Below are 23,224 nucleotides of genomic sequence, written 5' to 3' on the forward strand. Positions count from 1 at the left end.
TAGTAATTATAGTTACGGCTTTGGGTGCGAGACAGAAGTCAAATATTAAAATGAGGCTCAGCAGTTAAAATTGAACGCGCCTTGCTCTCTTTTTTTCTGGGTGCGCTGCAAGCATCGGACCCCACACACAGTGATCCCACCTCGAGTTAAAATCAAGCCCTGTATGAATTTTACAGTTCAAAAGGCTGAGTCCTTTTGAACTGGCTGTTGCAATATGCAGGGAGATACAACTTTGATCGCACAGTGGCCGACATCAAACGTTTAATGTTTTTTGATTTTCTCCTCTCCTCTTCTGAAAGCCCAAACTCATTTTCGAGTGTGGTTCACAGGTGCCGACAACCTTCAGTTCCACGCAGGCGATACATCCAACATGTTTTGACAACCTCAAAAAAGCTGAGCGACATCTAAAACAAACGCTCCCGCCCCTCCCCCCGCCCCTGCCGCCGCCCCTGCCCCCACCCCTCCCTCCCGCAAATCTAACAGCACTGATTATAAGCTTGTGAAAATGAGAATAGCCACACCCGTCACCTTTAGACACATAGAAACATAGAAAATAGGAGCAGGAGTTGGCCATTCGGCCCTTCGAGCCTGCCCCGCCATTCAATATGATCATTCTCACCGCCATGCTCCACCTCACAGTCAACAAGCTCCCCGCTGGAGTGGAACTAAACTACAGAACCAGTGAGAAGCTGTTCAACCTTCGCCGTCTCCAGGCCAGGTCCAAGACCACCCCAGCCTCTGTCGTCGAGCTACAGTACGCGGACGACGCCTGCATCTGCGCACATACAAAGGCTGAACTCCAGGACATAGTCGACGTATTTACTGAGGCGTACGAAAGCACGGGCCTTCCGCTAAACATCCGTAAGACAAAGGTCCTCCACCAGCCTGTCCTCACCACACAGCACTGCCCCCCCCAGTCATCAACATCCACGGCGCAGCCCTGGACAACGTGGACCACTTCCCATATCTGGGGAGCCTTCTATCAACACGAGCTGGCATCGACAACGAGATCCAACATCGCCTCCAGTGTGCTAGTGCGGCCTTCGGTCGTCTGAGGAAAAGAGTGTTTGAAGACCAAGCCCTCAAAACTGCTACCAAGCTCATGGTCTACATTGCTGTAGTAATACCTGTCCTCCTATATGGCTCAGAGATATGGACCATGCACAGTAGACATCTCAAGTTGCTAGCGAAATATCACCAATGATGTCGCCGCAAGATCCTACAAATCCCCTGGGAGGACAGGCGCACCAATATCAGCGTCCTCATTCAGGCTAACATCCCCAGCATTGAAGCACTGACCACACTCGAGCAGCTCTGCTGGGCAGGCTACATAGTCCACATGCCAAAGCAAGTGCTCGACTCGGAGCTCCTTCATGGCAAACGAGCCAAAGGAGGGCAGCGGAAACGGTACAAGGACACCCTCAAAGCCTCCCTGATAAAGTGCGACATCCCCACTGACACCTGGGAGTCCCTGGCCCAAGACCACCCTAAGTGGAGGAAGTGCATCCGGGAGGGCGCTGAGCACCTCGAGTCTCAACGCCGAGAGCTGCAGAAATCAAGCGCAGGCAGCGGAAAGAGCGTGCAGCCAAACCAGTCCCATCCAACCCTTCTCTCAACGGCTATCTGTCCCACCTGTGACAGAGTCTGTGGCTCTCATATTGGACTGTTCAGCCACCAAAGAACTCACTTGATGAGTGGAAGCAAGTCTTCCTCGATTCCGAGCGACTGCCTATGATGCTGATGATGGGCTGATCTTCTATCTCGACACCATATTCCCACTTTCTCCCCATACTCCTTGATGCCTTTTGTGTCTAGAAATCGATCTATCTCCTTCTTAAATATATTCAGTGACTTGGTCTCCACAGCCTTCTATGGTAGAGAATTCCACAGGTTCACCACCCTCTGAGTGAAGAAATGTCTCCTCATCTCGGTCCTAAATTTCCTACCCCGTATCCTGAGACTGTGACCGCTTGTTTTAGACTTCCCAGCCCGGGGAAACATCCTCCCCGCATCCAGTCTGTCCAGCCCCGTCAGAATTTTATACATTTCAATGAGAATTGTTGCCCTCCTTGCCTCCAGCTCCCATCAATTGCAAAAGGCTAATATCCAATCCTACACTAGGTTCTACTCCATAGATACCCCTGTCTCTGGCTCCCTGTCCTCCAGCACATTGAATTTAATATCCACCTCCACATTTCCAAATCACTCCACCACCTCCCATTGCTGTATTTCTGCAAGCTTCAGCCTTTTATCCCCTCTCATGTGAATAGGCCCTCTGACCCTGACCTGCAGCGCATCTTCGCATCCTCCCCGAATACAGCATTGATGGCAGAGCCATCTGGTTCCTTGGCACAACTCTCTGTAACTCTGCTCCTCAGCTCTTCGGGGCTGGTTTTTCTGCTGTGATGTTTTTGCGGGCGATAATGTCGGCGGGAAAGTTTGCGCCCGGGAACAGTTTGCGCCTCAGTAAGCAACATTGGGCAGCTGGGCCCTGAGTCAGGGAGTGCAGCGCTAAGGGAGGCGGTGTGCACCTGTCTTGGGCGCTAGCATGGTGTTTTGTATCGATGTGTGTATCGTCCTGCGTCCTGGGGGGGGAAGTGAGATGTTATGTATTGATGTGTGTGTCGTCCTGGTACCTTAAATGTATAATAAGCACAATGGTACACCACAGAGGGCGCTGTGGTGGGAGGCCTGAAAGTACCTGCAAGAGGCAGTATAAAAGGCTGACCACCACACCTGAGAGTCACTCTGGAGCTGTTCAATAAAGGACGAAGGTCATAGCAGTTAGACTTACACCAGACCGTGTGGAGTCAGTGATTTGTGTGCTACATACACCACATTGGCGACAAGGAAGTGGACGAACTCCACGCAACCATGGCTACTCTGGGCTCGCTAAAGGATTTTACCGTGGGCAATGATTGGGAGGCCTTTACAGAAGGGCTCGAGTACTACTTCACAGCAAACGATCTGACGGAGGACACGAACGCACTGACAGAGAAGCGTACGGAGATATTGCTCTCCAGTTGTGGCGATGAGGTTTACTGTCTCATCAGGGATTTGCTGGCACCTGGGAGCGCCAGGGACAAGTCATACGAGGAGCTGACTGAACTCATTCATGACCAGTTGAAACCAAAGGAGAGCATCCTCACTGCCAGATACAAATTTTACCATCACTGCAGACCTGAGGGCCAGGATGTCACCAAATATGCTGCAGACCTCAGGAGACTCGCGGTGAGTGTGATTTTTGGCGCACACCTTGACGAGGCGTTGCGGGACGTTTTCGTCATGGGGTTTGGCCATGAGGGCCTCCTTCACAAGCTGCTGGCCACGGAACCCGCAGTCACCCTGACAAAGGCCATCACCATCAGCCGGGCACATATGACCTCGACTTGTAGCACCAAACAAATAATCCACACAGTCTCGAACCCGGCAGGCACTGTCCACAGGATAGCGCCCACCACGGACAAAACTGCAGAACGTGGCTCTGCCCAGGGCAGAGAGCACGGACCTCGGGTCCTGGAGCTCAGAGTCCGCTGAGGAGGGCGAATCAAGCAGCACCATGCTGGCGTTGTGGAGGAAGCCATGGGGCTCACCGGTGCAGGTTTGTAGAGTACACGTGCAATACCTGCCACACGAAAGGCCACCTTCAGCTTATGTGTACAAGAAATCGGACACACCATGTGGCTGAGGAGATGGGGGATGATCCACTGTTCAGCGAGGAGCAGGTAGAAGATGATGAGGTGTTGGGACTGCACACGTGTACTGACGATTCGCCCCCAGTGATAATGGAAGTAAATATCAACGGAGTCCCAGTGAGTATGGAAGTGGACACGGGCTCGGGTCCGTCATTGATGAGTCGGAGAACTTTTGATAAACTGTGGATGAACCCAGCTGCACGACCCAAGCTGGTCCCGGTCACGGTGAAGCTGCGTACCTACACCAGGTAACTGACACCTGTTCTTGGCAGAGCGGAGGTGCAGGTATCCCACGGGGACGAGATGCACGGTTTACCTTTGTGGGTCGTTGCAGGCGATGTGCCGACGCTTCTCGGCCGGAGGTGGATGGGGACGGTCCGTGGGAGCTGGGAAGACTTCACCACTCCACAGGCAGCTGCTCCCCGGGGTGCTGCCGTGCCCCGGGTCCCCAGAGAGCAGCGCCGACCGAGCTGGAGCTGCAGCCTCAATCCACCCACAGGCAAGCCCCAGGCCCGGACCTCACACAGAGATCCTGCAGCCTCAGCCCCCACAGGCAAGCAGCCCTGCAGAGGCAGGCCTAGTGGGGGGGGCCGTGAGCCGGCAGGGCGCTGTGGGCGGGGTGCGAGGGATCCAAGATGGCCGGCGGATCGGAGGGGCCCACGCAGAGGGAGAGTCGGGCGGCGGCAGCAGCTGGAGGTCGGCGGCCATGACGGCCGCAGAGGAGGCTGCTACGGAGGCCGCAGGGGAGGTGGCAAGAGAGGCGGCTGGAGAGGCCATGATGGCCGCAGGGGAGGCGGCTATGGTGGCCGCCGGAGAAGCGACGATGATGGCCGCAGGAGAGGCGGCAAGTCACGTGGCAGCGGAGGGGAGTGAAGGCTGCGGCGGCGGAGGGCATCCGGAGCGGCGGAGAGCAAGATGGCGGCGGCCTCGTGTCCAGAGCAGCAGAGCATCAAAGATGGCGGCGCCCAAGGAGAAGCCTCCTGGAATCCAAGATGGCGCTTAAAAAGGAAATGCACCAATGGCCTTACCACGTGGTGGTTCCCACAAAGTGACTTTTGTAAGGCAAGAGCGAGTCTAAAATGAACTATGTTAATGTGAGATGATGGATTTATAATAAGAATTAATATTTTAATGCTGAATGGTCACTGTGTTTGTGTAAAATAATGGATATGAAATAAATTAATGATAAGAGCTGATAAGGAAATCAGTGATCCGTTACCATGTCACTGCACCTCACCCAGAGGAGCTGAGATTTAATAACTATTTAATGTAACTGTTCAATGTACCCGCAACCCATTAACGCAACATCTGTACCAGATAACATGTACCAGACAAACGCATTGTCTATGCGTACCTGCCTTCCGTTGGACAAACAAGGCCGAGATCCACGGCAACAGCTTCGGGACTCGGGGAGGAAGTGGGATGTTATGTATCGAAGTGTGTATAGTCCTGCATCCTGGGGGGGGAGTGGAAGTGAGATGTTGTGTATTGATGTGTGTATCGTCGTGGTACCTTAAATGTATGATAAGCACAATAGTACACCACAGAGAGCGCTGTGGTGGGAGACCTGAAAGTAGCTGCAAGAGGCAGTATAAAAGGCTGACCACCACACCTGAGAGTCACTCTGGAGCTGTTCAATAAAGGAGGAAGGTTACAGCAGTTAGATCAACACCAGGCCGTGTGGAGTCAGTGATTTGTGTGCTACATACATCACACATGGGAAACTCCCGAGTTAAAGAGCCGGGCCGGGAGACGCCTGGGGGATGAAAAAAATACTGGAAAAAAAAAAGTCACAAAAACATTCCCAAAATATTGCCCATGCCACCTCAACACAAATTGTAAAAAAAAAAAGAAAAGAAAAGAAAAATCAATCACATTTACCTTAGGGGGTCCATTACTTCCATCTCTGCTGTCGGTATCGTTGGACCATCTGATTTCCCAAGCGTTCACCACGGGGCGAGACTCAGAGGGGACGGGTCAGGCAAGAAGAGTCAAAACGCGCGCCGGTGTCACAACTAGGGGCGTTGCACACTGGGGCAGCTCTTCCCGGTGGTGCTGCTCCGTGCCATCACAAAACTGGACCCGAGGATCGCAGCGGGGCACTGGAGGTTGACCGCCTGCCCAGAACACCTCACCGCCGCCATTGCCGCCCGAAAAACGGAGCGCAGAGGAGCCGAAAATCCGCCCCTCTGTCGCTCCGCCTTTAAAAATTGATTGAAAACCCATTTTTACAAGCTTTGAGTCACTCTTATTAATCGATTATCTGTCGAGGTTGTGAAGCATACTCTTCTTCCCATCAATCAATGCTGCCATGTCCTTTCTCTGTTCATTTGTACCTGAAAGTTGCAATCGGAGTCTTATAACTGGAGGTCACTCCTGGTTTGTGTATCTAAACAGCCTCCCACTGGAAAGAGGCAGACCGCTTGCCTGTTTACAGGCCTACATAAAAATTGCCTCAGATGTGCTTTGGGTGTCAATAGGACAGCCAACATTCTCCCACCCCAAGTTTTAAAACCCAGCCACCCATTCCTCAGGCAAGAAGCAGATGAAAATCGCCCTCCATATTAATTCAGCAGACATCGCTGGGGTGAATTTTCCCAAACTCTCACTTATCCAAATCCTGCCACTCACATCCTATCGTGCCCCACTGTCCCACTCTCCCCGACACCCCAGTCTCACCATTTGTTCTTTATATCGGCGACCCATCCCTCAACGTATTGAATTCACAATCCTCTTTCGCATATCTTCCATGACCTGACCGCAGCCGAACTCTGCTACTTGCTCCAGTCTGCTGTCTCACCTCGTGCCATCGGGCCCTCTAGCTCTGCGCTTTGTACATCTCACTCTTTTGTGTGCTTACCCCATTGACGGCAGAAGATGCTATTGATTTGGCCTTACTTTCTGAATTTCCTCCATTAACCTTGCCACTTTTGCCCCCTCCCCCTGCTTTACAACATTTCTTGAGGCACCTCTGTTGGACCATGCTTTAACATCATCATCATAGGCGATCCCTTGAATGAGGATGACTTGCTTCCACACCAATAGGGATGAGTTTGCAGATATTTCAATGGGGGATCTGATATTCCAGTCCTGAACTCCAGGGTGGAATATTTTGTTAATGTGTGTTGACCGTTGCACATCGGTCACCATACAGGCTTGACAGAGCTCGGTCTATATCCAGTGGCAAGGGTAAACTAGGATGACTAGAGACCTGCTCTGCTGCACGGACCTAATGCGCACACATAATGCAATGTGCTGGCCCTGGGCCCTGGGCTCTTCTGAGCCCCGCACCCTCATTTGCCACTCCTCCGCCACAAACATTTGTCGCTCTTCCGCCACGCTCTCCCACTGCTCCTCCGCCACGATCTCTCGCCGCTGATCTCTCGCCGCTGATCTCTCGCCGCTCCTCCGCCATGATCTCTCGCCGCTCCTCCGCCATGATCTCTCGCCACTCCTCTGCTACAAGACATTTGCCGCACCTCTGCCACAGTCTCTCGCCGCTCACCTCTTGTCACATCTCAGCCACAATCTCTCACCGCTCCGCCGCCCCAATCATTCGCCGCACCTCCGCCGTGATCTCTCGCCGCTTATCCACCCCAACCTTCTCACTCCTCCTCCTCCGCCGCAGCTCTTTTATCCTCCCGACCTGCAGTGGTGTCCTCTTGCAGGTCGGGCTGGCCCACAATGTTGCAGGGGCTGGCGCTCCAGCTCTAGGATAAAAGAGCATGCTTTAACAGTGTCCTGGTGAGACCACACCATGAGTACTCCTCTTCACTTGTCTATCACTACTTGGGCATCTGTTTCACTGTTGCCAGGCACCTTGAGATGCTTACTACATTTAAGCTGTTTTATAAATGCAAGCTGTTCTTATTTTTTTTACTAAAATGGTCCATTTGGCACAAATGATATTTGTACTTGCCATGAAAATATGTCAACTTGTTCACCAATGTCAGATAATATAGGTTTGTCAAGCATCGACTGATTGTTAGCAGCTAATTCAGAAATGTTCCATTTAAAATGTACGCATGAAGCATGGAATTTGTAATAATTAACTTATGAATTTAAATCGGTATAATTGCAATTTGAAGCTGTGCTCATCGAGATTGGTTACTTGGATAAGGTGCGTAAGGGCATGGTATGTATTATGCTCTTAATAAAGGATGAAACAGAATACTGCAAGCAATGAGTAAGTGTGACCTTAGCTCGTTTAATTAGACTCCAGAGTGCAGGTACAGCGTGGGTGGCCGTTTATATACCGCGCTCCCAAGGGATGCTGGGATCCCTTGGGACTCCAACAGGTAGGCTCTCTGGGAGCGATGTGATACAGGTTGCCAATAGTTAAATGCATAACAGTATGGGCATCCAGGCAAACACGCACTGGCACCAAGCAAGCACGCACCATCAGTAATCTGTTTGTATAGAAGAACAGAGATTGGGTGGGAAAAATGACTTGCGTTGTCATTACCATAAGTACACACTGCCAACTGAACCTGTCACTTCTGTGTTTATTGCTGTCTCTAAAGATTTGAAGACCTGGTTGTCAATAAGCCTCGTTGTGCTATCACTGTGCATGATTTAGTCATGTGCGCACTAAAATTAATTAAATATTCGACGATGCAGGATAAAAGAGGAATAAATACCTGCAGGGCTTCCGCAAGAGGTGTGCAACTATTTTAAGTTGAACCTATAAATCAAGTGCCCCCTTGTTAAAGGCGCACTAAAACCGACAAATAAACAAATTAAACTTTTAACATTAAACAGATCGAGTTAAAATTTGGTTGCCGGAGGTGATGATGCACTCCAGTCCCTCCGGTGCCCCACCTCTCGCGGAAGGCCACGAGCGTACCGGTAGACACCGTGTGCTCCATCTCCAGGGACACCCTGGCTCGAACGTAACCATGGAAGAGAGGCAGGCAGTCGGGCTGAACGGCCCCCTCAACCGCCCGCTGCCTGGACCGGTTAATGGGCACCTTGGCCAGGCCCAGGAGCAGTCCTACAATGAGGCCTTCCGACCTGCCCGCTCCCCTCCGCACAGGGTGTCCAAAGATCAGGAGCGTGGAACTGAAGTGCAGCCTGACTTTGAGGAGCGGCCCCTTCAAATGTTGGAAGAGGGACTGCAACCTCACACACTCAACATAAACATGGAACATGGACTCCTCCAGACCACAGAAATTGCAGGTGGCCTGGGAGTCCGTGAACCGACTTAAAAAAAGATGCAAACCGGTTAACACTGCAATGCGGATGACTCAGTAAATGTCCAGCTGCCCACCAACAACAGCATGGGCCAGCCCACACTGCGATGTGTGTGCGCACTAGGTCTGTGCAGTAGAGCTGGTCTCCAGTCGTCCTGGTTTACCCTTGCCACTGAATAAAGGCCTAGCTCTGTCAAGCCCGTGTGGTGGCTGATGTGCAATGGTCACCACACGTTAAAAAAAATCCATGCACAGGCATCTTCCATCCCTTCAATTGGAGTTCAGGACTGGAACATCGGGTCCTTCTTTGAAACACCTGTGAACTCATGTGGAAGCAAGTCATCCTCATTCAAGGGACCGCCTATGATGATGATGATGCTTTCACCAACAAATTCTGGAAGAATTGTAGTAACCCTTGCAGTCCCAGACATATAAAGAGTCATAATAATGATAATGAAGATCACAGCAATGTCAATTACAGGATGGTGCTAATGTGGGAAACTGTTCCTTCTTTATTGTGAAGATGAGCAAAACCAATCGACTTTGAATAAATTGTGCAGTTGAGCTGATCTCGATAGATGAATGCATTCTTGAAAGAAATTTGAATGGTCCAGTCAGCAACTCCAATAGTTGAAAATTGTGCAGGAATCACATGGTTTGCGGGATTTGTCCACTCCGACCATCTCTGTCACTATTGCTGATTTGGATCAGTGATGTTATTTTTTTTAGATTGTGTGTACGTAAAAGATCACAAGAGAGATACAGAGGAGGCAATCTCCTTTCAGCTCATCCGTACAGATACCAGATCGATTCTCCCATTCCCTGATACCTAACTACCTCCACGGTTTATTTTGTCTTTATTAACCTACGTGGAAGGCCATTGCAAATGTTACTTACTCTTCTGTAAAATGAAATGTATCCCAACATCTGTCCGAAACTTTCCTTTCACCAGTTTTAACCTCTAGCCCTTGTTCTGGTATCCTCGTTTGCAGTACCCTGGATCAACCGTAGCTGTATCAAATATATCTTGCCGATTTCTACATGTTCATTTTCCTCCTTTCAAGCCTAAAGTCCTTGGGGTCGAAATTCCCCTACTGCGCGCTTCCTGTTAGCGCCTCCGGGGGGATGGGGGGGTGTGGAGGGCAATAATGGGGCACAAAGTGTTTTTGCCTGGGGGAGGGGGAACGCCACCGACTCCCATGAAATTGCGCGGGAGTTAGCGAAGGCCTGAAACCGGTAGCGCCGCAATCCCACTGTTAGCGCCCCAGGTCGCTGTGCCTCCGGTGGTGTCATCATCGTCGTACACGGCGACCCCTTTTTGCCCCAGGGCAGCCTGTTTTCGTCCCGCGGCAAAATTTGGGCAACGCCCCGTGAAGTCGCCACAGGTGTTGTCAGTGCCAGCCTCACGGGTCGCGAACCAGGGCAAAATGTAATTCTGCGCCATTTTGTGCTGCCCTCTGAAATTACTGGTCCGGGCCCCGTGTCAATTCTCGCGGGGTCCGTGCCGCGATCGTGCAGGCCGGCACTCTATTTCAGTCCCAGGCTGCGGTCAGGACACCCCGCGTCCCCGGTGGCCCAGTGTAGGCTCCTGAAAGCCCTGCAGGGCTACGCACTCCGACGTTCGCCCGGGTAGTGCCCCCGAGCTGGGCCCAACACTGGCTGCGCTCCACTTCCTGTCGGGGGTGGTGACCCCAATTTAGGTCGTGAGGCGGGACTTCTGCGCCGGTGGAGGAAGTCCTGCTTCACCAAGGTTACCATCCCCAAATGGAGCTCTCCGGAACTTCGCCCCCTGCCTTCATTTTCTCTCATCCTTCCTCAGAACTGAATCCTTCGATGCCGGGAAGCATCATAGTGGCTCTTCTCTAAAGACAATGCTCAAGGGGTGGCCTCACCAGGGCTGGCACGGTACAAGACTATACATCTTCCAATTTATACTGCACTGAGATAGCAGTATAATTAAACTTTCAGTTCCCTTTGTTTATCAAAGTAATTTAACATTTTCAGTGCCAATTCCATCATTCACAAAAAGCATTAAGTGGTGTAAGTTGTACTTTGGATAATTGACAAATGCTTCGTGGCGGAAGAGCGGTGAGAGATAGCGGCGGAGGTGCGGCGAATGAGGGTACGGGGCCCAGAAGAGCCGGGGGCCCAGGGGCAGAACGGGCCCAGCCCACACTGCGATATGTGTGCGCTCTAGGTCCTTGCAACAGAGCAGGTCTCCAGTCGTCCTTGCCACTGGATAAAGACCTAGCTCTGTCAGGTCTGTGCGGTGGCTGATGTGCAACGGTCACCTCATGTTAACAAAATCCACCCACGCACGGGGGCATCTTCCACCCCCTCAATTGGAGTTCAGGACTGGAACATCGGGTCCTTCATTGAAACATCTGTGAACGCAATTCCTTTTGGTGTGGAAGCAAATCATCTTCGTTCGAGGGACCGCCTGTGATGATGACTTAAGATAGAATCAAAGTCAATTTTAGTGTTACTGGACTGTTAGAAATTGTTAATATAAAAGTGTTTCAGGAAGATGTGATTATAAAAGATTAGATATTAAAAGGTGTTGTCTTTCAGCAGAATTAGGGGAAAATATTAATCGTATTGTGTATTATCGTTGTGAATAGAGTATTTTATTTATATTGTGAATCATTTACAGTTCTTGCTGAAATGTAAATATATTCATGAGATTAAATGGAAAGTGATTTGGACCATTGGAATTCTATCTGGTCTAAAGTGTTAAAACAGAAATCGTTGATGAGGCAAAATAACTCAATAAGATCATTTTTTGTCAGATTGGTCAAATGCTTTTGCTTTGTATCAGCATCAGCCAAGCCCAAGACAAATTTGTTTTTGATTTGTCTTAACTTTTAAGTATTGATTGTATTTGATCTATAATAAATTAATGTATGCAATACTGATCTTTTTTTTAACTGTGACCTGTGGAATTTAGGAAAGGTGAGTGACATTTACCAGCCCAGAGTACACGTCGAATAGATAACGCTTAATCTCGCTCCAGGCTGCTGTAGAAAGGTATTCATGTACAAAATAAGCTGTTATTATTCTGCGGACACTGAAGTATTGATTTTCTTTCCAATGTCTTTGCAGGAATCATCAGAACAGCCTTACCCAACATGGACAGGGAGGCAAGAGAACAGTATTCTGTCGTCATTCAAGCCAAAGATATGGCCGGCCAGATAGGAGGGCTGTCGGGCTCCATAACGATTAATATAACTCTAACTGATGCCAATGACAATCCTCCCAGATTCCAACAAAGTATGTATCAATTTTTAATCAATATGCTACATATTCTAAAATGATAGTCTGTCTCGCCGGAGGTTAATATCATGTTCCAAAGGCAGTGTAGATTGCGCAGACAAATGCTTTATTTCTGCCGCCTCTGATTTCCTACTCCGTGTGGTCTTGAGCGACAGCTACATTAGCGGCTGGGCTTCCTTACTGGGACAGTTCATTTAAAATAAAAAGTTCGAATGTCTGTTGAAAGCAACGAAGCAAACTTAATTTTCTCCCCAGCACAAAACTTTCCACCAACACTGCTATATTCGGCTAAGTTGTTGCTTATGGAGAGTTTACACTAGAAATTGAAGCTGAATTGGTCCCCCTCCATTTAGCATTGATCCCCCTCCATTGTCGGAAGAAGGAGCGGTGAGAGATTGTAAAGCAATGTGACCGGGACCCAGGAGAGGTGTGAGTTCGGGGCCCAGAAGAGCCGAGGGCCCAGGGGCAGCACGGGCCAGCCCGCACTGACACATATGTGCACACTAGGTCTGTGCAGCAGAGCTGGTCTCCAGTCATTCTGGTTAATCCTTACCACTGGACCAAGACCTAGCTCTGTCAAGCTCGTGTGGCGGCTGGTGTGCAACGGCCACAATACACTAAAAAAAATCCACGCACCGGCATCTTCCACCCTTCACGATGTAGTTCGGGGCCTGGAATATTAGGTCCTTCATTGAAACACCTGCAAACTCATTCCTTTTTGGCATGGAAGCAAGTCATCCTCGATTCGAGGGACCGCCCAAGAAGGAAAAGATGATTTTCTAAATATGGGGCAGGGAGAAGAGGAGAAGAGCTATTGCCTGGATTAAAGTGGGATATGATGAGGACTATTAGCTCCTGTTGTGTGTGGTAATATTCGTTTCTTTCGAGCTGTATTATTGTGATCCAACATCAACTTGAATTTATGTAGCACCTTGAACATAGGAACCGGAGCAGGCCATTCGGTCCCTCGAGCCTGTTCCGCCACTCAATGAGATTGTGACTGATCTCTGACCTAACCCTATATACCCGCCTTTACCTCATATCTCTTAATACCTTTCGTTAACAGAAAACTATCAAGCTCAGATTTAAAATTAGCAATTGATCTGGCATCAACTGCCATTTGCGGAAGAGAGTTCCAAACTTCTACCGCCCTTTCCTAACTTCACTCCTGAAATGTCAGCCTCTAATTTGTAGATTGTGCCCCCCTAGTCTGAGACCCCCCAACTCGCTGAAATAGTTTATCTCCATCTACCCGATCTGTTCCTCCTAATATTTTGAAAAGAGAGGCTGGATGCTCAAAGAGACCAGAGCTGGAGGAATTCAAAGCTCTTGGAGAGCTGAAGGGCTGGAGAAGGTTTAGAGAAAGGGAAGGGGCTAGGTCATGAAAGGATTTAAGCGTGAGGATAAGAATTTTAAATTTGATGTATTGGGGAACCGAGAACCAAAGGAGGTCACCGAACACAAGTTTGATGGGTGAGCTTCTGCGCACATACATAGGCTGAACTCCAGGACATAGTCGACAAATTTACTGAGGCGTACGAAAGCATGGGCCTTACGCTAAACATCTGTAAGACAAAGGTCCTCCACCAGCCTGTCCTCGCCACACAGAACTCCCCCCCCAGTCATCAAGATCCACGGCATGGCCCTGGACAACGTGGACCATTTCCCATACCTCGGAAGCCTCTTATCAACAAGAGCAGACATTGACGATGGGATTCAACACCGTCGCCTGTGCATCCTTCGGCTGCCTGAGGAAAAGAGTGTTCGAAGACCAGCCCCTCAAACCTGCCACCAAGCTCATGGTCTACAGGGCTGTAGTAATACCTGTCCTCCTGTATGGATCAGAAACATGGACCATGTACAGTAGACACCTCAAGTCGTTGGAGAAATACCACCAACGATGTTGCCGCTAGATCCTACAAATCCCCTGGGAGGACAGACGCATCAACATTAGCGTCCTCGACCAGGCCAACATCCCCAGAATTGAAATTGAAGCACTGACCACACTTGATCAGCTCCGCTGGGCAGGCCATATTGTTCGCATGACCGACACAAGACTCCCAAAGCAAGCGCTCTACTCGGAACTCCTTCACAGCAAATGAGCCAAAGATGGGCAGAGGAAACATTCCAGGGACACCCTCAATGCCTCCCTGATAAAGTGCAACATCCACACTGACACCTGGGAGTCCCTGGCCAAAGGCTGCACAAAGTGGAGGAAGTGCATCCGGGAGGGGGTTGAGCGCCTCGAGTCTCATCGCCGAGAGCATGGAGAAATCAAGCGAAAGGAGCATGCAGCAAACCTGTCCCACCCACCCTTTCCCTCAACAACTATCTGTCCCACCTGTGACAGAGACTGTGGTTCTCATATTGGACTGTACAGCCACCTAAGAACTCATTTTATGAGTGGAGGCAAGTCTTCCTCGTGTCCATGATGATAATGATGGGTGAGCGGGTGTGGGATAGGATACAGGCAACAGTGTTTTGGATGAGTAGACTTTTATGGTGGGTGGAGGATGGAAGTCTAGCTCGGAGCTCATTGGAATGGTTGAGTCTAGAAGTAGGGACAATGCAATATGGTTGCCGTCGCAGAGGATGTCAGTTGTGACTTTGGTTAGGGCCGTGGCAGGGGTTGAAACCGAATTGGAAGGATTCAAACAGGGATTTGCAGGAAAGATGGGCCTGGACTTTTGGAAATGATGCCACGTTCGAGGACTTTGGCGAGGAAAGAAAGGTTGGAGATGGGATGGTAGCTTGCGAGGCCAGAGGTGGGGCTGATGACGATTGTTTCGACAGGGGGAGGGTCAGAATCTGAGGAGAGGGACCCATTCACAATTTCAGCCATCATGGGGGCGGGGGGGGGCTGTGGGGAATCAGGAAGGGAAGCTGGGTGATCATACTTTAGTGGGAACGGGATCAAAGGACCAGGAGATGTGTCTCATGGACAAGGCAAACTCAGAGAGGTCATGGCCGGAGGTAGGAGAAGAACCTTACAAAGTCGTGGTATCAGGGCTAAACCAGGGTAAAAGCTTGGCGGAAGTTTGACTCGGAGTGCAAAGGGAAGGGGGAATGAGTCGGAGACAGCTGAACTGTGATATATTCTTTATGACATCACAAACACACACATACACAAGATGGCTCCACAGGAACTTGTCATGTGACTGGAATTTAGAAGAATGAGAGGGCATCTCATAGAAACATATAAAATTCTGACGGGATTGGACAGGTTAGATGCAGGAAGAATGTTCCCGATGTTGGGGAAGTTCAGAACCAGGGGACACAGTCTAAGGATAAGGGGTAAGCCATTTAGGACCGAGACGAGGAGAAACGTCTTCACTCAGAGAATTGTTAACCTATGGAATTCTCTACCACAGAAAGTTGTTGAGGCCAGTCCGTCAGATATATTCAAAAGGGAGTTAGATATGACCCTTACGGCTAAAGGGATCAAGGGGTTATGGAGAGAAAGCAGGAATGAGGTACTGAAGTTGCATGATCAGCCATGATCATATTGAATGGTGGTGCAGGCTCAAAGGGCCGAATGACCTACTCCTGCACCTATTTTCTATGTTTCTATGTTTTATTGCATTTACTTGAGCAGTTGCATTACCACAGTCGTCCACTAGGGAGAAGCTCTATATTACACTCACAAGCTCAGTGACAAAGAAGTCCATGAACTCCTTACACATCTTTTGGAGGTGAAGGTGGGCTGGTGGCGGGGGTGGGGTTGGGGGGGAAGGGGAGAGGGCTTTAAGGAGATGGTTGGTAGTGGAGAAAAGAAGCCGGTGGTCATCTTTGTTCTCCAGGTTAATCCAGGAATAGCAGAGGAGAGGAAGGCCCAATAGTGGTGGATGTGGTCTCGCCTGATCATGCGATGGATAGCTAAACCAATTAGAGGCCAGAGTCATGTAAGTCAGTGCCCCTTGAGGGAGCAAAGATCAGTGAGCATATCATGTGCAATGACCATGGTGGGAGAGGACAGCAGGTACACTGGGGACAAGGGCATCAAAGGTAGAAGTGGTTTGAACGGATTGACACATTTAAGATTACTACAGACCTGGTGAGCTGACGCATGGAAAATACTTTATTTTTAAATTGGCTTCCTAAGGTAATTATTTAGAATTATTTTCCAAGAACTATGCTATCTTTCCTTTAAAGTAATCAAGGGGGCTAGAATTTCCTATCAGCCCGCCAGCGCCCGATTGCCGCCCAAAAGACCGCTAAGATCGGGAAGATTATCGGCAACGAAAACTTCCCGCAAAAAATGTAAAAATCCGCCGAATGAAAAACATGGGGCGTTGCACCCCCATTCGAGGCGAAAAAGTGCAATTTAGGATCGATTGAACGGTTAAATGAGCGGTAAATTAAAAAAATCAATAAAAATTTACCCCGAGGCTGCGGCTTGGGCCTAGCAACAGAAAAACAATAAAAATAACTTTTCAAAACATCACCTAGGCCCTTTTAAACTAAATAACCACAACAGATTTTTAAAATAATTAATAAAAAAACCAATTACGAACCTTTCTCTTGAAGAGCTACTCATTACCGCCCAGCTCTGCTGATCCTCATGTGCGTTTTTTTTTCACACTGACCCACGGGTCACCGCTGAGCCAAATATCGTGCCAGGGCAATCTGTGGACGGGACAAGACAGCGGTACGCTACCCAGCGGTATTTCAAAACCGCCGCCGTAACTCGGGTAGTGAATTTACCACTTACCGGATTCGCGCCCACAGTGGCCAATATCGCCCAGAAACCAGGCGGTAAGCCATTGGAAATTCTAGTCCAAGATTTTTTTTTTTTAAATGGCTGTAGAATTGGCATCCTGTCCTTCATTTGTCAAAACTTAAAAATTGTGTCTAAAGCAGAGAGTGAAAATAAAATTGGTGCAAAATTAATGTAGTTCTGGGCGTGAGGCCTGAAATTTGGGGTTTAAGATCGATGGAGTTACTCCCCTTGTGAAACACATACTAGATTGCAGTGGCACTGGCTCCGGGTCGAGGGTACACCCGCCCGGAAAGGGGTGGATCTATGCAAATGATGGAATATGGGCAGCGAATTCCACAGATTTACAACCCACTGAGAGAAGAAACTTCTCCTCATCTCAATATTAAATGGGCGGCCCCTTATTCTACGATTATGCTCTCTAGTTCTAGTCTCCCCTATCAGTGAAAACATCCTCTCTGCATCCACCTTGTCAAGCCCTCTCATAGGGCTCAAAATTACCCAGGACTTGCTCCGTTTTTTTTTGGAGCAACTTGATTTTTCTGGAGTATCTTAAAAATGTCCAATTCTGCACATTCAGTTGGCGCTAGTGCAAGTGAGTTAGTTAGAATTTTTTTAGTGTCGTTTAGTTTTTTCCAAAAGGGGGCATTACCAGCCATTTAGGCCACTTGGACAGCTAATAGTTACTCCAAACTAACTTAGGCTAGTGTATGTGGCCACTTGTGGCCGCACAGAAAACCCTTGCGGAGAATTAAGAAATTAGCGCAGGTAGGTACATCGGAGGCCAGCAGAACTTAGTGACTTAACTAAACAATCTGAATAGGATCAAACAACTATACAGGACATCATATGACAAACTTTTCAAGGTTAATTTACTATAAAACAGAAGCATTCATGGAAGCTTAAACTACAAAAATAAAAGAAATAAAGAAATAAAACATATTTACATAATTTTTCCAAAATATCCAAATAAAAATAGAAGTACCTCCTGCTGGTAATTATTATGTTCTCCCAGCCGACTAAGCTCACCCACGATCAGCCCGCCCCTTACAAACAACCCCACCTCCCGGGTCGAGAATCAGCCCCTCCAGGATCAGAACAGCACCTGGGGTCAGAGATCGGACATGTCTGGGGATCAGATCTTCTCTGGAGGTCGGAGATTGGACCGTCCATGGGATCGGAACCCCCTACCCCCATGGGGTCAATGATTGAACCCACCCTGCAGTTTGGAATCCCCCGGGGATCAAAATTCCCCGCACACCCCGGGATCAAAACTCCCCCCCCCGCCCATCCCCACCCCATCCCCACCACCCTGGCTTGGGCCCCGCAACAAGCTGCTTGTTATGGCCTTCTAACCCGGGAAGGCACAGGGCCGGCCGGTGCAGGAGGCCACTCGGTCTGGGATAGGGGCGGGATGCATCGGATGCCACGCTGCAGCACGCACACAGAGGCTAGGGGCAGGAGCTACTGTGCATGCGCGCACACTCCAACAAGCATGTGGAGAACTGCCGGCACTGTTTCTGGTGCAGGGCCCTAGCTCCGCCACCCCCCCAATTGACTGGGCACGTCGCGCCAAGCCCCGGAAGAGGCAACACAGTGGCCAGAATCGGGGGAGATTTTTTTCGGCATCCTTTTCAGCCCACAAACTCGCGCATCTCTGGTGATTGCGCCAAAAAAAGGCATGGGCCAATTTTGAACCCATAATCTTACACGTTTCTATAAGATCGCCTCTCATTCTTCTGAATTCCAATGAGTAGAGGCCCAACCTACTCAACCTTTCCTCATAAGTCAACCCCCTCATCCCCGGAATCAACCTAGTGAACCTTCTCTGAACTGCCTCCAAAGCAAGTATATCCTTTCATTAATATGGAAACCAAACTGCACGCAGTATTCCAGGTGTGGCCTCACCAATACCCTGTATAGCTGTAGTAAGACTTCCCTGCTTTTATACTCCATTCCCTTTGCAATAAAGGCCAAGATTCCATTGGCCTTCCTGATCACTTGCTTTACCTGCATACTATCCTTTTGTGTTTCATGCACAAGTATCCCCAGGTTCCGCTGTGCTGCAGCACTTTGCAATCTTTCTCCATTTAAATAATAACTTGCTTTTTGTTTTTTTCTGCCAAAGTGCATGACCTCACACTTTCCAACATAATACTCCATCTGCCAAATTTTTGCCCACTCACTTAGCCTGCCTATGTCCTTTTGCAGATTTTTTGTATCCTCCTCAGACATTGCTTTTCCTCCAATCATTGGCCCCAAGTTTCCACATGATTTGCTCCTGATTTTTAGGAGCAACTGGTGTAGAACGGAGTATCTTAGAAATCGGAATTCTCGTCATTTAGTTTGCTCCAGTTCTAGTCAGTTAGAACAGTTTCACTTTGGAACAGAATTTCTTTTTCAAAAGGGGGCATGTCCGGCCACTTACGCCAGTTTTCAAAGTTTCGGCAGTGAAAACTTACTCCAAACTAACTTAGAATGGAGTAAGTGAAGATTTTTGTACGCTTGAAAAAATCTTGTCTACACTTTAGAAAATCAGGCGTAGGTTACAAATCAGGCGTAGGGAATGGTGGGGGGTGGGGTTTAAAGGGAAGTTTACAAACATTAAACACTTCAGTTTTACAAATAAAGAGCCATCATAATAATAAATGATAAATACATCAATAAATCAACCAATAAATCAATCAAAAAAAATTAACAAGAAATAATTTTTTTTTTAATCAATAAATAAAACATTTTCTACTTATCGACTGCAGCACCGGGAGCCCTCCAACAGCGTGCTGGGATGCCCCCCTCAGTGTGTCTCTGTCAGTGTCTCTATCTCTCTGTCTGTGTCTGTGTCTCTCATTCTCTGTCTGTCAGTGTCTGTGTTTCTGACAGCGAGGGGAGGGGGAGGGGGGGAGCAGATGGAGGGATGGGGAGAAGGGGGAGGGATAGGGGAGAAGGGAGAGGGGGGAGGGATGGGGGAGAAGGGGAGGGGGGGAGAAGGGGAAAGGAGATGGGGGGGGAAGGAGATGAGGGGGGAAGGTGATGGGGGGGAAGGAGATAAGGGGGAGGGAGGCTGAACGGGCCGGGCCCGAGACTTCGGGCAGGGCCCATTCCCAACACCAGATTTACCAGTAGGTGGCGTTGGGTCGGGTCGGGGGGGTGGTGGGAGGGAGGGAGGGAGGTCGGTTTGGTTCGGGTCGGGGGGAGGGAGAGGAAGGTCATGTCGGGGAGAGGGAGGTCAGGTCGGATCCAGTCGGGGGGGCGGGGCGGGGGGAGCGGGAGCGGGAGTCGGGTCGGGTCCAGTCGGGGGGGGGGGAGCGGGAGCGGGTGTTCGGTCCGGTCCGGTCCGGAGGCGGGAAGCGGGAGTCGAGTCGGGTCGGGAGGAAGCAGGAGCTGGCCGTGGGAGGAGCCTTATTCACGCAGCCCCAGTGAGGCCATTCGGCCAGGGCTAGGGGCTGCTTGCTTCTGCCCCTCCCACACAGTTTTGGGCGCCTGGAGCTACTGCACTTGCGCGCCCACTGTAGCGCGCATGTGCAGAGGTCCCGGCACTGTTTTCAGCGCAGGGACCTGGCTCCGTCCCCTACAGCTCCTGCTGCGCTGTGCCGAGGGCCAGAGGACCTGCAAGGAGGTGGAGAATACGGAGGTTTTTTTTAGGCGCACATTTATGGCGTGAAAAACGGGCGTCCAGGTCGGGACTGCGCCGTTCTAGGCGCGGCTCGAAACTTGGGCCCATTGTATCATCAGTAAACCTGGCTACGTTATACTCAGTCCCTTCTTCCAAGTCGTTAATATAGATTGTAAATAGTTGGGGTCCCAGCACTCATCCTTGCGCCACCCCACTAGTAATTGATTGCCAACCCAAGGATCAACCATTTATCCCGACTCTCTGTTCTCTGTTAGTTAGCCAATCCTCTATCCATGCTAATATAGTACCCCCAACCCCGTGAACTTTTATCTTGTGCAGTAACCTTTTAGGTGGCACCTTGTCAAATGCCTTCTGGAAGTCCAAATACACCACATCCACTGGTTCCCCTTTATCCACCCTGTTCGTTACATCCTCAGAGAATTCCAGCAAATTTGTCAAACATGACAAATCATTAATTCGAATTATGCGCTGCAAATCCAGCGCAGGGCAAATTCGCCCCCTCTTGACTTCCTACCCTTTTGCCATCAATCCTTATGGAGTTCACTGTGGGCATTCCCATATATGTCCTTAAAATGGAGGCAGAATAAGAATAGTAGGAGGTGGAAATGATAAGAGAGGCACAGTATAAAACTATACCACAGGAGAAAACCAACTCGGAGTTATCCTTGCACCAGACTCGGGCCATTATAGTCCCCCTCGATAAGGCCTCAGGAGAGGTCTGCTAAAGGAGACAATAGCTCAGTTAGGAGGCACAGACGGAACTCTTGGGTTGATTTCAACTCACCCGCCTGGTGAAATTTAGGTGGGGGGCTGCAATTAAAAAGGACTGGCCACTTTTTTCCCGCTCTGATCTGACTGACTGCAATGTTAATTTGCAGGCAGCAAGAACACCTGTCCCAAGATGGCGGAGTCCCCTTTAGATAAGCAGAGTTGGTTACGATAGAAAGAAAAAAGACAGAAAGACTTGCATTTATATAGCACCTTTCACGATCACCGGATGTCCCAAAGCGCTTTACAGCCAATTAAGTACTTTTTGGAGTGAAGTCACTGTTGTAATGTAGGAAACGCAGCAGCCAACCGGTGGTTGTGGAAGGCCCTATATAAATGCAAGTCTTTCTTGCTTATTTACTTTAATTCGGTCCTTCTGAGATGAAAGATGAATTGCCTAATCTCTCATATTCTATATCTCCCTCCCCTTTTCACCTTTAGCCTGTGTCAGTCCTATATCACCATCACCTGGATTAAGGACACCACTCTCCAGTACAATTACTTCATTCTATTTCTCCGCATCCCTGTCCATGGTCATTCAGTTCGCTGTCCACACTAACCCTGTTGACTTATTACTTTTGGACTGCAGATTGTCACTATCACATAACTTGCTTCTTATCCACATAAACTCTGCCCCTGAACTGGTTTCACTTCCTGTCTGCACTCACTGTTCCTGCCTATACTAATGTGTCTTCTGAGCTACCCCCAAATACACTGTTCCTTATTAAAAGAACAGACAGAAAGACTTGCATTTATATTGCAATCTTCACGACCACTGGATGTCCCAAAGTGCTTTATAGCCAATACTTTTTGGAGTGTAGTCACTGTTGTAATGTTTAGAAATGCGGCAGTCTATTTGCGCACAGCAAGCTCCCACAAACAGCACCACCCCAACCTCTGTCGTTGAGCTACAGTACGCGGACAACGCCTGCGTTTGTGCACATTCAGAGGCTGAACTCCAGGATATAATCGACATATTTACCGAGGCATACAAAAGCATGGACCTTGCGCTAAACATCCGTAAGACAAAGATCCTCCACCAGCCTGTCCTCGCTGCACAGTACTGCGCCCAGTCATCAAGATCCACTGCGAGGCTCTGGACAACGTGGACTATTTCACTTACCTCGGGAGCCTCTTATCAACAAAAGCAGACATCGATGAAGAGATTCAACACTGCCTCCAGTGCACCAGCACAGCCTTCGGCCGCCTGAGGAAAAGAGTGTTCGAAGACCAGGTCCTCAAATCTACCACCAAGCTCATGGTCTACAGGGCTGTAGTAATACCCACTCTCCTGTAAGGCTCAGAGGCATGGACCATGTATAGTAGACACCTCAAGTCACTGGAGAAATACCACCAACGATGCCTCCACAAGATCCTACAAATCCCCTGGGAGGACAGACGCACCAACGTTAGTGTCCTCGACCAGGCCAACATCCCCAGCATTGAGGCACTGACCACGATTCGTCAACTCCGCTGGGTGGGCCACATTGTTCACATGCCAGACACGAGACTCCCAAAGCAAGCGCTCTACTTGGAGCTCCTTCATGGCAAACGAGCCAAGAGTGGGCAGAGGAAACGTTACAAGGACACCCTCAAAGCCTCCCTGATAAAGTCCGCCATCCCCACCGACACCTGGGAGTCCGTGGCCAAAGACCGCCCGAAGTGGAGGAAGTGCATCCGGGAGGGCGCTGAGCGCCTCGAGTCTTATCGCCGAGTGCATGCAGAAAACAAACACAGGCAGCGGAAGGAACACGCGGCAAGTCTGTCCCATCCAGCCCTTCCCTCGACGACTGTCTGTCCCACCTGTGGCAGGGACTGTGACTTTGTATTGGATTGTTCAGCCACTTAAGGACTCATTGTGAGAGTGGAAGAAAGTCTTCGTCGATTACGAGGGACTGCTTATGATAATAATCTTTAGAAATGTGGCAGTCTATTTGCGCACAGC

At 49.5% G+C, this 23,224-nt stretch overlaps 1 protein-coding gene across 1 annotated transcript in view; it reads left to right on the plus strand.

Moving 5' to 3' along the window:
* Nucleotides 1-23,224, plus strand: part of LOC139263748 (cadherin-18-like) — a 330,093-nt gene that overhangs the window by 242,924 nt on the left and 63,945 nt on the right. Inside the window, exon 4 of the mRNA XM_070879786.1 lies at nucleotides 11,990-12,157. Within this exon, the coding sequence (XP_070735887.1) occupies nucleotides 11,990-12,157 (168 nt within the window). The remainder of the gene's footprint in view (nucleotides 1-11,989; nucleotides 12,158-23,224) is intronic.

Source organism: Pristiophorus japonicus, chromosome 5 (assembly GCF_044704955.1).
Source record: "Pristiophorus japonicus isolate sPriJap1 chromosome 5, sPriJap1.hap1, whole genome shotgun sequence".
In the NCBI taxonomy this organism is placed as follows: Eukaryota; Metazoa; Chordata; class Chondrichthyes; family Pristiophoridae; genus Pristiophorus; species Pristiophorus japonicus.